General features: G+C 36.9%; 2 protein-coding genes across 2 annotated transcripts; one reads left to right on the top strand and one right to left on the bottom strand.

Moving 5' to 3' along the window:
- Nucleotides 1-5,205: 5,205 nt before the first annotated feature.
- Nucleotides 5,206-9,998, bottom strand: LOC107830312 (cellulose synthase A catalytic subunit 8 [UDP-forming]). Its single transcript, XM_016657842.2, has 13 exons — nucleotides 9,700-9,998; nucleotides 9,464-9,549; nucleotides 9,300-9,351; nucleotides 9,053-9,200; nucleotides 8,611-8,877; nucleotides 8,177-8,522; nucleotides 7,950-8,087; nucleotides 7,637-7,762; nucleotides 7,336-7,548; nucleotides 6,904-7,150; nucleotides 6,624-6,823; nucleotides 6,157-6,510; nucleotides 5,206-6,007 (listed from the first exon to the last, which is right to left on the bottom strand). The coding sequence occupies exons 1-13, from the start codon at nucleotides 9,878-9,880 to the stop codon at nucleotides 5,420-5,422; spliced, it is 2,946 nt and encodes a 981-aa protein (XP_016513328.2). The 5' UTR covers nucleotides 9,881-9,998; the 3' UTR covers nucleotides 5,206-5,419.
- A 3,863-nt stretch (nucleotides 9,999-13,861) lies between these two features.
- On the top strand, nucleotides 13,862-15,201 carry LOC107830311 (uncharacterized). The gene is made up of 3 exons (XM_016657841.2): nucleotides 13,862-14,727; nucleotides 14,775-14,937; nucleotides 15,130-15,201. Exons 1-3 carry the CDS (start codon nucleotides 13,862-13,864, stop codon nucleotides 15,199-15,201), a joined length of 1,101 nt encoding a protein of 366 aa, XP_016513327.2.
- Nucleotides 15,202-18,215: the final 3,014 nt, after the last annotated feature.

The following is an 18,215-nucleotide window of genomic DNA, read 5'->3' as shown; positions in this document are numbered from 1 at the left end:
ACTAACAATATTCCCTTGGCCTTCCCCTTCAAAAATGTACCATCAACACCAATATATGGTCTAAGCCCCAAACTAAAACCCATTTTTATTGCTTGAAAGCAAATGTACATCCTAAGAAATCTTCTTTTCCCTTCAGCAAGTGATTTTTGAAAGATTGATAACAATATCACTTCCAGGATTACTTTTCCTTAATGCAATAGCATAAGCCTCAGGCTTATAGTATTCATCAGTAAAACTGCCCTCTAGAGTCTCCAATACCATCCTCTTTGCCCTCTTGCACTTCCCATGACTAACATTTAACTCAAATATCCTCTTCAAGTCAGCCCTTATCTCCCTTACCTTATATTTTGGATCATCTTGTAACTTCCTCTTTAAATATTGAGCTATTGTGTGATAGTCAACAGTAGAATTATCAAATGAAGTGCCACAACTATGATTTGGATTTAGGGTCTTAATTTTAACCCCAGCATCCCCTTTCTTGGATACTAAACAAATAAAAGTGCAGTCTTTTGTGTTAGTGCAAGTATACCTAACCCTAATCTTGTCACTCTTCTCCAATTTCAGTTCTTTCTTATTGGCCAAAGAATACAACTTAAGACACTTCCTAGCTTCTGCAGTATCCTTAAAGGTCATACCTTTATACAATTCCTTGTACTCACTAAGTTGTTCAGTTATGTCCCTCTTTTTTTGTGATTTTAACAGTTTCAGCTCTTCAGAATCATACCCATCAGAATCTGAACTAGAGTCAAACCTTATATCACTCGAGCTGCAATTAGTACCAACCTCATTCGCATTATAGTCTACAATATTGGATATACTATGCAAGGGAGGATCACATTCATCAACAACAAATAGGTTGATTACTTTATATTCATTACAAATTAGTTTCAACAAATGTCTAATACCCTCATCCCCTACAATCTCATAAAGTGTACCACAAGGGCCTTCAACTATTAGTTGTTAAATCCTTACATACCCTAGGTTTTCTGCGAACTCATTGACTAAATCAGCAAAAGATAGAAGGTCTGGGTGTTACCCTTTCTTAATGTGCTGCACTTTCTTTGGGTATACCACTTGTGGGTTGTAAATCCAGTCATAGCCATAATTAAATATTAAGTCAATTAATACCATCACTGACTTTCTGCAAACATGCAACAAAGAAAAGACAAAATTTGTTTTAGAAAATAATAAAGAATTCTTGCAAAAGAGGCATAAAAAATAGGAATAAACATATGAGGTCCCCCCTCCCCAACAATAAAGAAAGACAGAATCTGCATTTAGAGTGGCACTACGAGGGCCCTCCCTTAATAAAGAATTTACAACACAACAAATAACCCCAAAAATTCCTGACATGCAAATGATTTAAAGGACCCATTTCTTTACTACCAAACAAAAAGTAACCAAATTTATATGGGACTATCTAGATAACAACAGAAAATGTAAACAATATAAAAATAAGAAACCCTAAACCACCTTTAAGAAATTATTCGAAACCCTAGAACACAAACTCTATACTAGCTAGAACATTCAACAAAATAGCATAACAAATCGACTAAAAAACAAAAAAATGAACAATTTCATGAAGAAGGATGGTACCTTTGAACTCGTCCAACCCAAAATCGCCAAACTGCATGTGCAGATCTTCTATCGCCAAACTTCAGTAAAGAACTCGGATTTAGAAAAGAGAGACAAAACTAGGGCTGACCGGTGTAAAATGAGAAGGGTTTTTATTTAAGTGGAGTCATTTCATTTCATTGGATATGGGTTATTCAAAATGGGTGGGTCGGGTAGTTAATTGTGAGATGGGTATTTAAGTTGGGTCTGAAAATTGCACAGAGATTGAACACGTGTCCCCTCCGTTAATGAAAGGGTACAAATATTCAATACTGTGACGGTAGGGGCTCTAAAGTACCAATAGTATAACAGAGCCTTTCTAAATAAGATATTCAATAGTACATGGGTATATTTGACCCTTTACCGTTAAAACTAACAACCCAAAACTAATTTTAAAATATTATAAATTTTAAGGACGTGTCTCATTCTTATTGGACAAATTTAAACCCCACTCCAAATCTATTAAACCCACCCGTGTAATCTAACCCATTGGATCAACCCGACCCAAAACTGGTGTAGCTAATTGTCGGTTCTGTCTTGTGAATTGGTTTTAGATTCCATGTCTACTAGTTTGAAATCTGCTACGTAAATTTATATTTTACTTCTTTTGTTTATTTGTTACTTCGTTTATCTGTTTACTTTGTTGAAAACGTAGGAAATGCATCTAGTTTAATTAAATTTTGTTAGGTACTCAAAGTCTCAAACAGAGTATAATTGTTGCAAACTCACATAGGTTACTTTATTTAGTGTCTTAATTAAACCTTCATTCCCTGGCACGACACAAACGAGAGGTTGAGCTTAATGGCTTGATTGTCACTCTTTAGCAAATAAGTTCAATGAGGCAGTGAAGATATTCATTCTTACTCATCAGATGGTTGAGCTTTGCTATATCTTGGCAGCTTACGACGGTCTAATGAGATATGGGAGCTATTTAGATTTATGTGTCTCACAAAGGCTTCTTAAGCTTATGACCAAGAAAAGGCTAATCTGAGCTTCCCATATATCTGTTTGCGAGAGACAAAAGAAGCAGAAGAAGATTCAGACATTTGAATCTAAAACTAGATTAGAGGAAATCTAAGAACTATAATTTTTTGAGTTGGGAGAGGAAGAATATAAAGAACCCTAATTAATAAAGGAAGAAGATCAAATAGCTACGTCGTATTTTAAGAAGAGAGCGCGGGTTCTTTTTTGGGTGTAAAAATTGCACGGACGCCCTATTTGGTGCCCCCATTTAACCTATACCAATTTTTTTTAAAAGTTTTAACTTGTACCTACTTTTTAAACAATTTGAACCCCATTTCTCCTCCTCCTTTTTCTCCTTCGTTTTCTTCTTCTTTTTTTTTTTTTTGGGGGGGGGGGAGGGGGAGAGGGGCAATCCAGAGATCATTGTTATACAAAATTCTGTTTTCATGCCAACTACTTTGATTTTCAGACGTTAAGAGTTTCAACTGAAATACAAACTAACACAGATTTTCGATAGTCATGGTTGAACTCCATTGGAGAAGAGTAAAATATTGCAAGGAAAAAGCTTGGATGAATAATCAATCACTCAAAATGATGAACAAAATTCAAATCATGAACGCCTGGAAGGTAGGCAGCCTTCTTGTCTTTCTGTCTCCAGTCATTAATGTGTTGTATAAAATATTACGACAACAATAAATACTTAAATAATACTTGTACGACATAGTAGTTCCGCAGCATGAATATAGATGCTTACACATTTTCATGTGTGAGACAAGAGCAAATTAGAAAAACTTCAGCTCTAGAGCTGAAGTTCGCCAGTTACAAAACAAAAACTTCAGCTCTAGAGCTGAAGTTCTCCAGTTACAAAAACAAAAACTTCAGCTCTAGAGCTGAAGTTCGCCAGTTACAAAACAAAAACTTCAGCTCTAGAGCTGAAGTTCACCAGTTACAAAACAAAGCTGAAGCTCTAGAGTTGAAGCACACTTGCTACTTCAATCCCGTCTACTAGAATGCTGAAGTTTTGCGTGATTGTCTTTGCTACTTCAGCCTCGTATACTGAAGTTACGCGAAAAAGTGAGAACGCTTGTAATATTTTTTGCAAAGCGGGCATAAGTTAAAACGTGATCCAAAAGCGGATATAGATGCAAATGCCCCTTTTTGGGTTGGGTTGATAGGTCAGGTTATACGGGTGGGTTTGATAGATCTAGAGCGGGGTTTAAATTTGCCCAATAAGAATGAGACACGTCATTAAAATTTATAATATTTTTTAATTAGTTTTGGCTGTTAGTTTTAAGGGTAGGTTTGAGCCAAAAATTTAACGGTAGGGATAATTTTGGCTCAATAGATAGACGGAGGATAATTCTGTACCAATTCGGATAGTTCAAGGATAGTTTTGGCCCTTTTCCGTAAATAATAGCTATGACTATAAGTATATCAATAACGATGATAGAGGTTGACAACATTGTTTTGCAAAAAATTTAGTTCACGCCCTTTGAAAGTAAACCCAAGACCTCTAGTTACAAAGGTGTCTCTTTAAACAAAAGGACCGTAGAATTAAGGTTGTCATTTTTAAGTTCAATTTATATAGTCATTTTCATTTCAATACTGCTCTTAAATTTAGATTCTTACACCGTTTGTTAATGTTTCATTAATCGAACGTGTTCAACAAAAAAATTAACATCACATTGTGACATCTAAAGTATGTTTACCAGCTCTGTTAGAACTATAAGAAAAAAAATTAAGATTAGGTGCTACAAGCAGGCTGCATGGTTTATTGTATAATTGGGGGTGCAGGGTAAGGAAGGACCACCAAAAGAGAAGCAAAAAAAGAATTCTTTTATTCGATTTTACATGACACTCAATTCCTAAAAAGGGACACCTTTCGGAAATTTGCAAATTTATTAATTTTGAACTTTTCATTCTACCTTAGAAGTTATAACATGGTTTATAGCCAAAGAAATATAAACATCTATTAGAGGGTGCTCAATCAAAGACCGCCATATAAAATGAAAAGGAATGAATAATATATATGAGTGTAATGGTTTTTTTTATTTTTTATTACTCGATGTTAAATCTTCCCTTTGGACTGTAAATATAAAAATGGGAATATTTTGGTGCTCATTAATAAATGTCGTAGTCCTCAACTTATTTTTGGTACAGTTTCACTATGTTTGATCAAGGTGTAAATTAGTTCTTTTAGAAACTTATACAATGTAATCTAGCATTGTCATTTTAAATCTAAGGTATGATCCTATGTATACAATATAGGTATGGCGGGCCCTATCCCGATCTTATGATGTTACGTGACTCTTAAAGGCTTGCAAATAGATGTCTTGTGTATAAATACGTTGCACGGTCTTGTCGACCTCTGTTTTGAGGTACAGGTGATCATGGTGGCCTTGTCGCGTCTATATACTTATGTGTGTCATTTTGGGACGCAAGTAATCATATAGCTTTCTATCTTTATTCAGAATGTTACATGGTGGCCTTGACGGCCTGTTTTCATATTAAGTTGGTTGTTGAATGACTTACATGGGTGCTCGGTAAGTAAGGCCGGGTGCCTCCGTTTTGGGGTGTGACAAACTTGAAATGAATAACACCATAATATTCATTATCAGCTCAACTTCCTTTTAACTTTGAAATTTCGGACGTTTCAATTCAAATATCAACATTGTAAAATTTCCAAACAAATCTTCCTTAAACTTACTTCCTTATCTGGAGAAAAACTGATACAAGCTGCTCAAAACTATGCAAGAATAGGAGAGTTTTCACCTCCACATTACATGAAAAAGAAGTCTACATTTCAAACATGTGGTGTGGTTCAAGAAATCTTGTCCCAAGCTCAACAATCAATGGAAATGCAGTTTTGAGCCATAGCTGCAGGATCATCTTTGGAGACAAATGGATTAATCTTGACCCAAACAAGTGAAAAAACAGAAGCCAAGAGCACAGACCATAGCACAACAATGGTTGGTGTTCGATTTTGGCGTCCCATGAGACCTTTGAGGAATGGATAAAGATGAAGGATCACCCAAAATGAGAAGAAAACTTTGCCAAATAAAGGCCCCCAAGCTTCATATCCTTTGTTGAGTGCATCAGAGAAACCAGCAACAACACCAACTAAGTTAAGAATGAGAATTGTGGTTGGAGGGATCAAGACTGTTGTCCATTTGAAGATGTAGAGATCGCCAAACTCTCCATCATCTGCAGCTTTGGCTGTCACCGTGAAGTTTGTGTCTATACCGGCAAGCATTTTGAGGAATCCTTGGAAAACTGCAAAGAGATGGGCAGAGACACCTCCAATCACCCAAAACTGCTCGTTACGCCACCAGTCCTCTATGCCTATACCACTCCATCGTAGCTCGAGCACACCTGTCACTATAATGGAAAGGAAAAGACCAAGGAACAGTATACTCGCAACGTTTGATAGCTGCATACAAGGCACAAAAATTTGATTCAGTAATAGAAACTAAAGAAAAAGCAGCCTCAATACCAGCTCCAAATAATATGCACTCATTTTCAGTGTGCACTTCTTAATTATAAAGTTGGAAACAAGGCTCAGAGAAGTGGAAGATTTACCGTAGGAATGATGAATTTTCCTGTAAGAAGGCAAACAGCAGGAATAGTACAGTAAGCAATGAGGGGAAGAGAAGTGAAAGGATAGACAATGGTGTTGGTGTAGGCAAGTCTTTGGAGCCATTTGAGGCGGCCGCCTCCAAATCCATACCACAAAGGGCAATGCCTACTCAAGAAAATCTCCACCGATCCAAGAGCCCATCGAAGAACTTGGTGCAACCTGTCTGACAAGTTGATAGGAGCTGACCCTTTGAAAGCAGGCCTCAATGGCATGCAGTATATTGATCTCCATCCCCTGCACTGCATCTTGAATCCAGTCAAGATATCTTCTGTCACTGAACCATATATCCAACCAATCTGAAAAGGCCAAACAAAAAGAAAAATAAGTTAAACCAAAAGATCAATCAGAAAGTAGGCTTGAGACTTCAGGGAAAAAAAAAGTCTTGAAAAGAGCAAGAGTCAGTTTTTACTTCTTTTCCCCATGCTGTCTTCTCCTCATAACCACAGCCGATAACATGAATTGCTTCCCTAATCAGTATCGAGGGATTGACAGAATCAGGTACTCCTCCATTTTCCATCAACGTAGACTCGATAAACACGGATGACATGCCAAATGTTTTCTCAAAACTCATCTGAGAGATAAGCAAGGATCTCTCATGCTCGTCATAATCTGCAGACACAAAAATGATAGCTTAATTCCAAGGATAATGGAGCTAAATAAAGGGAATGTTGTCGTACTGGAAAACTCACTTTCAATTTCTCTTAGGTTGAAGATTGCAGAATTTAGATCTTCTCTTTTTGCCTCACGATATACCTCAGTAAGATCCTTCTCTTTGGCTGGTTTCTTGCGGCGACAGCAGCAAGAACAAGATGAAGATGATTTGGGTAATGTAGGCAGGTTAGAAGGACTATAACCATAAAGTGCTTGCCTATTGAAACAACATCCTGTACCGACATACACAGGTCCTTGGATGCCATCCAAACCTTTCATGTTAACCTGAATTCATGATATTAAAAAAGAAGAGCCATCTTAATCCATCTGACACCGCATCAAGAGAATCAATACTAAAGAACTGACATTAAGAGTATGATGTTCAATGAAGCAAGATTATTGTTTCCATTTTCAAATAGATGAAGAAATTCATTAGAGAAATGCTAATTATAGGTGGTCAAGATACTTACATCAAAGAAGACTATGTTTCTGTTAGCATATCTGTCACTTTTATCAATCCCATCAAATCTCTGAGGGAACTGCACATAACAGACGTCTCTGCCAACTTGTGGATCCATTAGGAAACACATAGCCTCACGAATGGCTTTGCTGTTATTGACGTAGTGATCACAGTCAAGATTGAGAATGTAGGGTGCATTTGTGAGAACTGCAGACACCCTTATCTGATAAAGAAAAAAACAGTAAGTTTGTGAAAGGAAGTAAACAAAAATCTTCTGAGATCAATGCTAATGAATTGCTTTTTGAACACACCAGAGCATTTTCAGCACCAGCTTTTTTGTGGTGCTGATAACCAGGTCTTTTCTCTCTTGAGACATAAACGAGTCGTGGAAGTTCATTTCCTTCAATGTCATGTGAACCACTATGTCCCAAGAAAACCTGTGGAAGAAGAAAAATTATGGAGTAACTGACCATCGCATATACTAGAACTTCAAGAAGCAAAATGTGACCTAAAATATATGGAGTATGAACTAAAATGATCTGAAAGCAGCAAGTACAAAGATTTTTGCAAAATCTTCGTTGTGATTTTATTGAAACTGAGATAGGTTAATTAATAAGCACTAACCTGAATCATTCCAGGATGATCACGCGGGTTGTTTCCCGGCCAAGGAGTTCCATCGGCCATGGTCCAGCCATCCTCGGGTGTTTTCTGAGCCTTCGCAACTAAAGCATTTACCCTCACTTTATACTCTTCATATTCTCTCTGCAAATACCAAATATAACCAATAATGTAACCCAACTCTTGAACCATATATATGTTTATCTCATACTATTACAAAACTAGGCTCTTACCTTCATTGCTCTGCGCTCCTTGACAAAAGAAGGCTGCACCTTGTCTTTCAAGTAATCAAACTTCTGCGAGAAGTAGAACTCAGGTGCACGTGGTTCAATTGAAAATTTCTTGCAGAATGGTACCCATTTCCTTGCAAATTCAGAAGTCTCAGCTAGTGACTCAAATGTAAGCATTGAGCCACCATCATCAGATACATAGCAGGAAACTTTCTCGACAGGATAGTCAACTGCAAGGATTGAGAGAACTGTGTTGGCAGTAATCAAAGGAGGTTCTTTCATAGGATCAACTGTACTGACAAAGAAATCTACTGGTGCAAGCTGACAAGGTTCTCCCTCCCTTTCAAACCTACAAAAGATTCAAGAAAAATTAACAAGATTACACTTTTTATCAAGTTGTAAGAAAGTAATGAACATTTTTGAAGAAGATTCCTAACCTTGCAGATAGCCTGTCAATATATGTCTCTCGGTTGATAGGAGACCATTTAGGGAACTGATCCAACACCCAAGAGAAAGCAAACCAGATCTCACAAATAACAGAAACAAGCCACAGGGGATAGGCACTTTCAACTGGATGTGTTACTCTATAGTGGAAGAAAAGGCACAGAACTATAAATCGGATGATAATCACGATTCTGTATGGAGCAATTTGAGATTTCGGTACAGGAATGATTCTTGAAAGTGGCTCTGCAGCATCTGCTGACCTAGACAAGTTATATTACACGCAATCAATAGATGCATGATGGAAATAGAGCATAATTCAATGTCACTGAAGGTGGATTAAACACCATTGTTTATAACTGGAAGAGTCCTTTTTTCTTGTTAGTTATTTAGATATATAGACAAAAGAAATCAACCCCATTTCAAGATTCTACTTACTGTGGCTTTTCTTCCATCTGCTGCTCAGGTGGAACTTCAGCTTCTTGTGCAACAGTCTTACTTTGGGTCTTCTTTTTCTTGTTTTTCTTTTCCTTCCAACTTTCCACTCTATTCTTCCATATTGGATTCCCAGAGTCATCATGATATTCTTTACGAGGAAATAGCAAGTAAGTTGATAGTGTTCTTCATTAAACTACACTACAATGAGCTATTATGAATCTTGTACAGCAAAAGTTCATATACTTACCACTGTCCACAGTTGAAACAGTACTGATATTTCTAGCATGAACTCCAACATCCTACATCGAGAAAAATAATCACAGAAAATTGTCACCAACTTAAATTCAATGTCATGTTTGAAGAACTAACATAGAAAGAAACATATGAAGTTTCACCGGATATAATTAATACCTGACCAGTATTAAGATGAGAAGCCGTTGTAGTATGGTTAGTAGAAGATTCATGCTCATTTTCTACATCAGCCATTGTCAAGCCCTCTGCACAATTTAACCATGCATAATAAGCATAGAATTATGTTACACTTCCTTTATACTTCTTTTACCAAATTATCACATGGGATCATTAATAAGTTAAATTTAAGATTGACATAAAGCCAAATTGTCAAGAAAACAGATTAATTTAATTACCATTATAAGGAGTTGCACAGCGTAAACATGCATTGCGCCCTTCTTTGATCTCATAATGCAAACAAGACTTACAAACAGGATAATTGCACTCATGACAAGCCACAAAGACTTCACCATTGGAATTAGCTAACCCCACTTGTTCGCCACAAATGTTACATATCGGAACCCCTGACTCCATCATTTTTCCACTCACAAACACACTATTCAATCTTTGCCACAGCTAGCACCCAAGGTGATGCTTTGTTCTTTGTTACTTGCAAGAATATAAAGAAGGAATGTTCACTTAACGTACAAAAGCTAAGGAATGAGAAACATTATTGTAATGGTGAAGGAACGTTTGGAGGGTGGTTATGGCCAGCTTGTAGGTTGAGAAGTTGGTATCAAAGGTATATTTTCAGAGAAGAAAGCAAAGCAAAATGTTGACAGAGATTTTTCAAATATTTGCGGGAATTGGAAGGAATGAGTATGGTTGGAGCTTGTACATCTTAACCAACTAATTGTACCAAACTTTGAGTCAGACTGCAGCTTCAGCCTTCAAGCCTGAGCCACCCCCCACACACCTCCTTTGACACAAGTCAAGCCACATGCCTCTTTTTTCTTTAGATCTAAGTTATGGTGTACTATATTCTAACATTATAAAATGTTTTACATCATAAACAAATTTACGTTACCAATATAGTTAATATGTGATAACAGGTTTAGTTATCATTTTTATTAGGTTACCAATAAATGATTATCAAAAAAAATATTCGTAATTAAGTGATCTAATAAAATTTAAACTCTTCATTTTCATCAAAGAAATTTTTTTCTTAACATCTATAGATTTACTGTCAAAATCAAGGAAGAATAAAAACTCTAACATCAAACAATGTGATTCGGACCGAATATCTTTTTCTTTTCACCTATCTGTTTTCTACTCTCTATCTAAGGACAAATATTTTCGTGTAGATATACAAATATAAAATACAAGTACTGCGAATTAAAATACAAATATTTTTTAGGTCACTCCATCATATAATCCCCCTTCATCCAGTCTGCCCGGAATTATAACTAGGATCAATTTATTCATGTTTTTATGTTCTAATTAAAGATAGTCTATTATCTCAACGAAACAGATTATTCTCTTTCACCAATATATGCAAAGTGCAAGCTCAATAAGACATAATCTCTCTGACTCGACTGTCCTAAATCATCCAGTTCAAATTAACAAGATTAAAATTTGTAACATCAAATATTTGGAAACTCGTGATAATCGGGCGTGAAATTTATGGTAACTTTATATGATGTAAAATAGATGTTAACAAGTATGAAAATGGAAAAAGAATACTTATCTTTACGCTCTGTACACACCAGAAAGTTCAATATAAATGTATTGGACAAATCAATAACATAATATACCAAGAACAGGCCCACAATTAGGTATGCAAGTATTGTAACTGCAACCAATAGATATACCTCACAGTTTCTGTTAGAATATTAGAAGACAAAGGTTGATGGTTATATTGGGCCTATAATTGTAATCAGAATTAGCAGTGGCCCATTCTATGTTGTGTTAGTTGTAATTGGGCCACCGGGTCAAGGGTCAAGGCCCACTATTTATGTTTATTACTTTCATTCTTCTATGTACAGACAATTAATTCATTTTAGACAATAATGAGAAAATATCGGCTCCTTTCTTCTCTTTCTCGAAGCTTCTCTCAAATGCAACATGCCATTCTCCAATCTTCATTTCTTCTCTAGATTCTCAACATCTAATATGGTATCAGAGCGTAGATCCTGGTAGATCACTTCGTTTGCTTCCGATCTATGTTAACCATCTCAGTTTTCGTCAACTTTTGGATTTTCGTTGCATTTATGCTGGATTAGGGTTTTGGCCGAATTAGCTGGAAAATTTCGGGATATATTTTGCTTATTTTCACTGGATCTTTGTCTTCGATGGATGTATTGACTGGAGTTTGACTGGAGTTGACTGATTTGTTCGTCTAATTCGAGCTAGGGTTTCTTCATCAATTTTTGCGCCGCCGGAAGTTTCTTCTTCTTTTCACAAGGTTGTTCTCTTTTCGGTTGCAAAAGAGGGAGGTAAATTAGTTTCTTCTTCATATTTCATAACTTTGTTGGCTATTGTGTTTGTTGTTCTATATTCTCTCGATGACGAATGATAATCCTGTCATTACGCCTTCCTCTTCATCCATTGCACCTCGTACTGTGTTTCATGAGGATGATTTTACGCATCCTTGTCATCCTCTATATGTGCATCCATCAGATGTACTAGGAACCTCTTTGGTTTCTAGTCCGTTTGATGGCACCTGCTATGGCAGCTGGAGGAGAAACATTTTAGTTGCTCTCTCCATTCGGAATAAGCTTGATTTTATTAGTGGTTCCTCTACATAGCCACTTCCTGGGTCCCCTCTGGCACGCCAGTGGCAAAGATGTAATGATCTTGTGGTTTCATGGTTGATCAACTCTTTGTCAAAAGAAATATCTCGTAGCATAGAATATTCTAAGTCTGCCAAGAAAATTTGGTGTGAATTGGAAGAGAGATATGGTAAGGGTGATGGGGCTAGAGTCTTTGAACTAAAGAAAGAATTAGCTCATATTTCCCAAGGGTCTTTAGACATAGCTTATTATTTCAACAAAATCAAATAACTCTGGGATGAGATAGTATCTTATAAGGTTAGAGTTTGTACTTGTGGGGGAAAGCTGCTGAGGATGAAGAGCAGAAGGTTTATCAGTTCCTTATGGATATGAATGATACCTATATGCAGACTCGCAACAATATTCTAATGATGAAGCCACTTCCATCTGTTGGAAATGTGTACAGTATTATATTATCTGATGAAAAACAAAGACAAGTGTCTTCTACCTCTCAATTCTCATCTCAATCTGCTTCATTTCATGCTAGGATTTCTAAGCCCTCATTTCCCTCCAAGGTTTCTTTTGAGGGCACCAGGAATTCTCTTATCTACAAATACTGCAAAAAGCCTGGTCACTCAATAGATAAATGCTATAAGTTGCATGGGTATCCTTCTAATTTCAAGTTTAGCAAAGGACCTCCTCCTCGCAGATCTGCTGCACATGTTGAACTTGACTCTTCTGGTGTTTTTTCTGCGCCTGGTAGTTCTGTTGGTCCAGCTAAGCATGAGGAGTCTTCTGTGATACCTAGCCTCACCAAGGATCAATACTCCCAACTGATGACCTTATTACAACAATCCCAAATTTCTGCTTCCCCACACTCTCCACCTCTCTTGGCTTCTGCTAACTTTGCTAGTAAGCTCATGCCTTATGAGGGTGTTTCTTATGGAGCTTGTATGTTATCTAGTGTGAATGGCATTATTTGGATAATAGACTCCGGAGCTACTAATCATATGACTTCCATTAAAAGTTTACTTTTTGATATAATCACTCTTCCCATTCCTTATCTTGTGTCTCTCCCAAATGGGTACAAAGTAAAAGTCACCAATGTTGGCTCTTTAGCTTTATTCCCTAATTTAATCCTTCATAATATTCTTTACATTCCCAGTTTCAATCATAATCTCATATCTGTTCAAAAACTTTTAAATCATTGTGATGATGTTGTTCAGTTTACCAAGTCTGCTTGCACATTCCAGGGTCCTTCAATGAAGAAGCCAGTGGTGCTTGGTAGACTGGACACTGGACTTTACAAGCTATTTCAGCATGTGACTTCACCTATTGACCCTGTTCATGTCAACTATTGTTCTTCAGTTGTTTCTTCTTTGCCTGTTTCTTCTTTACCTGTAGTCTCTACTACTGATGTCAATGACGATTCATCTGTAAATACCATGGTTGCTTCAAATAAAGTGAATAATTCTGATGTTGTTTGGCATTATAGACTTGGACATATAACATTTTCCAAAATGAAGTTTATTTCTGGTATTATTAGTGATTTGTCTTCTAAACAGTCCTTCATATGCCCTATTTGCCCCTTAGCAAGACAAACTAGGCTTCCTTTTCATGATAGTTCTATTCAGTCCACTCATTTCTTTCAGCTTGTTCACATAGATACTTGGGGTCCTTACTCCACTCCTACTCACTCTGGTGCTAAGTATTTCCTTACTATAGTAGATGACTACACTAGGGCTACCTGGACACACTTAATGGGGCAAAAAGCAATGTTTTTGACCTATTGAAGGCCTTCATTTCCATGGTTGAAATACAATTTCAAACTAGAGTCCAGACTGTGAGGAGTGACAATGCTTTAGAGTTAGGTTCTTCTTCTTCTGGGTCCCTTTTCTTTTCTGAAAAGGGAATTATTCATCAAACCTCTTGCCCACACATTCCACAACAAAATGGTGTGGTAAAGAGGAAACATAGACACTTGCCAGAAACTACTAGGGCTCTTTTATTTCAATCTTATCTTCCTATAAAATTCTGGGGAGACTGTCTCCTTACTGCCACCTATTTGATAAACAGATTCCCTTCCCCCCTTCTCAAAAACAAGAGTCCTTATGAACTACTTTTTGGCAAGGCCCCCACATATTCCCATCTTAGATCTTTTGGTTGCCTTTGCTATTCCACTATGCCTAAAATCTATAGAGATAAATTTCATCCCAGGTCTATCCCATGTGTTTTTCTGGGCTACCCTTTTGCCAAAAAGGGTTATAAACTTTACAATCTCACCACTCAATCTTGTTTTGTCTCCAGAGATGTAATTTTCCATGAACACATTTTTCCATTTCTTAAACCTTCTCCTTCACCATCCCTTGTCTTGCCTTCTCCTCTCTCTCCTGGTCACTTTTCTGATGATTCAACATCTTCTATACCTACTTCTATTCCTGGTCATTCTTCCCCGCCTATTCTTCCTGCCCATATTTCTCCTGATTCAACTTCCTCTCTATCTCCTTCTATTCCTATGCCTTCCCCTTCTATTTTCACTCCAGATCTTTCTTCTGATGTTTCAACTTCTCCTTTATCCTCTCCTGCTCATATTTCTTCTACTCCATCATCTGATCATCCTCCTCTTAGAAGATCTAGTAGGCTCATAATGTCCCTGCCTATCTTTGGGACTTTGTATGTTCAATGCTTCCTACTTCTCTTTCTGCCCCCGTTTCTTCTAGCTCTGAGTCTGTATCATTCAATGCAACCACTTCACAGCTCCATATTCCTGAGCCTTACACTTACTCACAGGTTGTTGCTGTCCCTGAGTGGCAGGAGGCTATGAGAAAGGAGTTTGAGGCTTTGGAGGCTAATAGAACTTGGGATATTGTTGAGTTACCCCTGGTAAAAAGCTTATAGGCTGTAAATGGGTATAGAAAGTAAAAATATAATGTTAATGGGACTCTAGAGAGGTATAAGGCCAGGTTAGTAGTTAGAGGTGATACTCAGGTTAAAGGGGTTGATTTTCATGAAACATTTTCTCCTGTTGTCAAAATGTCTACTGTGAAAACCCTTATTGTTGTGGTTGTCAAACAGCACTGGCCCTTATTCCAGCTTGATGTTAATAATGTTTTTTACATGGGGATCTTGATGAAGAGGTTTTCATGAAAATGCCTCCTAGTTTATCTATTTCTCCCTCTTCTTCTTGTTCTACTCCTTTGGTTTGTAACTACTCAAATCCCTTGTTACAACCCATATTGTTGTACGTGAAAGTACGTCGTAAGTCCGTTGATGTAAGTTCAGAAATGAGATCCTCTTGGAAAGTATATAAAGTGATTTAATGGTGTTACATCCCATATTTATTTGGAAGCCTTTGAGAGTTAATATTCAAGGATAAATGTTTATAAGGGTACATGTTGTTACACCCCGTACTTCAGATGTTACTATCATTATAGGATTATCTAATGTAAACTCAAAAAGGATGAAATCCTTCTACAAGGACAAGAAAGGTTTGCCGAAGTGTTACGCAAGTTAAGATGAATATAAGACTTATTAATCATGATTTAAACGAGTTAAAAGACATTATATGACTATATATGATGTTTGAATATGAAGTATAAAGTTTGAGAAAAATCGGATTTAAGTTGCGGAAAAATCGACTAAGAAATTGCCTTGTAATGGAGTTTTTTTGAGTAATATATTCCGTGTGCTATATGAGATCTTTTTGGGACATATTATATACCAAATTGAAGGTCTTGGAATGTAGTTTCTAACGCTCTTAACCGTTTGTTCATACGACATCCGGATAAAATGATATAAGCTTTTGAAAAAGGGCCAATGAGAGAGTGGCACATGACACCTTTTTGACTTTTAGAAAAAGGGATGTTTATCTCTCTATCTCGTCTCTTACTTTGGTTTTCCAGAGAGCTCGACCATATAACACCCCTAAACTCATCCTCAAGTCCTCCATAAGGATTTTCAACGATACTATCATCCGAGGCACGAAATTACGAAGCAATAACACAAGAACGATCCCCACGACGTAAGTATTGCTATATAACCTCTCTTTTTCTTTGTAGTTTGAGTTTTGGAAGGTATTTTGAAGTTAATAAAAATGCCTAATTTCTGGTTTCAAGATCTTAAATATCAATTAAGGTTGATTAATTCATTTCATAATATTTAGAACTCACGGGACGGTGATCGGAAGCCGTGAGTTCGAGTTATTTGACTTGTAATGGACTGTTTTGTGGGCTGTTTCGTGTAGTTTTTGGGGCTGTATATTTTGCTGCTATTTAATGGAGTTTTTGGAGGATAAACGGTGTGGAGAAACACCACATATTGGTGAAATAATGGATTAGACATTCTTTATAATATTTTCGGGGTATTGGACACTACTATAGTCGTTATTTTTGGTATGAATTGATTGGGGTGTGTTGGGCTGTTGTAAGCTAACTATAACATGGATTTCGACTTGTAGGAGGTTATTATATTGTTTTCCAACAAGTGCTTAAGATTATATTGACATCGGTTGAGTTAAATGGATGAACTAGACATGAACTAGTGAATAAAGTTGTTAATTAAGAATAATTGGAGTTGTGGATTATTTTCTTTGTTGTGGATATATGGTATAAGGCTGGAATTATTGATGAATGACCTCATTATCATGTTAAAAATACTATTAATTTAAAGTAAAAAGTCTATAAAGGATGATATGGGATATACGAATTCCAATTGGAGCTTGTCGCTCGTCGTAAAATAGTTATGACTTGTTGTTATTTTATGGTGTCTTGTTATTGATAATTATGTATTGATGGATTTCTCTGGTAATTGTTGTTGGTATATGGTATTGGAGGAGGCTCTTGTTACAGGGGAGATGCTGCCCGAATTTATATAAATGAGCTACAAGTTTAAGTTGCAAACTTAGCCTTTATTCAACACTGATTTTGAATCTCCTTATGCAATGGTAGATTGAGTTGAGTTGTTTGAAGAGTTGCTTGAGAGATATTAAGGACTCACCATGGTTAAGGTATGTTAATGCACTTCCCTCTTTCGTTTGGCATGATCTAAAGTGAAATGAATACGTTATTTCATAACAGATCTACTCATAGAAACTAAGGTTGCCCATGTTGTTCTTTCCTTATAAAATTATATTAAGCAAGTATGTATGATCCTTGAATCCTATAGAAGATCATATTGATGGTATGATGTCCATAATGTTAATCGAAGGTGCAACGACCTTAAGTCACTCCAAAAGGTTTTAGAACGTGATTCCATGAGTTTAGCATGCATTATATATAATATCTATTTTACTCTACCGAGCCGCACTATAGTAGGCCGGGTACGACATCTATTGTGTAACCACTGATCAGTTGGATTTACCGAGCTCCACGTGGCCGGGTACGATTCTACCGAGCCTTATGATGGCCGGGTACGTTTTTACCGAGTCCTCTTTGAGGCCGGGTACGATATGATGATGATGATGATGATGCCTACAGACGCGTATATTTTTAAAAGTTTATGTGTATATGTATTATGCATTTCATGTCAGTAGCCCACAGAGGCACGCAGATGTTACAGGTTGTATCTCCTCTATCTCTCTTTATATTACTATTCTTGTTTATGTTTCATGCCTTACATACTCGGTACTTTATTTGTACTGACGTCCCTTTTGCCTGGGACGCTGCGTTTCATGCCCGCAGGTCCCAATTTATAGGTTGACATTCCTCCTAGTAGGCTATCAGCTCAGCGGAGGTGTTGGTGCACTCCACTTGCTCCGGAGTTGCCTATTTGGTCAGTATGCTTTGGATATGTATTGATTGATATGGTGGGGCCCTGTCCCAACCTTTATGATTTTATGTACTCTTAGAGGCTTGTAGGCATATGTCATGTATATGAAAATCTTATGGCCTTATCGGCCTATGTTCAGTGTATGAGTTATCACTTTGGTTTTATAAGCACGTATGTCACATGTATAAGTTTCCATGTCATGTCAGGTCGTCCAATATTTAGTATTCCATTATATTTTATTTTTGTTATCTCATGACGACCTTTCTAGGCTATTTACCCATGATATTATGATATGACAGATACGTTATGTTGGTACTCGATTAAGTAAGGTACCAGGTGCCCGTCACGGCCCATCGGTTTGGGTCGTGACAGAAGTGGTATCAGAGCAGTTCTAT

Source organism: Nicotiana tabacum, chromosome 3 (genome assembly GCF_000715075.1).
Source record: "Nicotiana tabacum cultivar K326 chromosome 3, ASM71507v2, whole genome shotgun sequence".
Classification (NCBI taxonomy): Eukaryota; Viridiplantae; Streptophyta; class Magnoliopsida; order Solanales; family Solanaceae; genus Nicotiana; species Nicotiana tabacum.
The sequence above is the reverse complement of the archived record's forward strand: the minus strand, read 5'-3'. Positions and strand labels throughout refer to the sequence as shown.

Excerpts from the sequence above, each read along its gene's own strand:
- LOC107830312 (XM_016657842.2), bottom strand. The coding sequence starts at position 9,880 with ATGATGGAGTCAGGGGTTCCGATATGTAACATTTGTGGCGAACAAGTG. Across the intron at positions 9,201-9,299 it reads TGTTTCAACTGTGGACAGTG|AATATCATGATGACTCTGGG; the intron begins GTAAGTATATGA and ends TTCCTCGTAAAG. Across the intron at positions 6,008-6,156 it reads GAAAATTCATCATTCCTACG|CTATCAAACGTTGCGAGTAT; the intron begins GTAAATCTTCCA and ends CCTTGTATGCAG.
- LOC107830311 (XM_016657841.2), top strand. The coding sequence starts at position 13,862 with ATGGTTGAAATACAATTTCAAACTAGAGTCCAGACTGTGAGGAGTGAC. Across the intron at positions 14,728-14,774 it reads CTGCCTATCTTTGGGACTTT|CTCTGAGTCTGTATCATTCA; the intron begins GTATGTTCAATG and ends CGTTTCTTCTAG. Across the intron at positions 14,938-15,129 it reads ATATTGTTGAGTTACCCCTG|CACTGGCCCTTATTCCAGCT; the intron begins GTAAAAAGCTTA and ends GTTGTCAAACAG.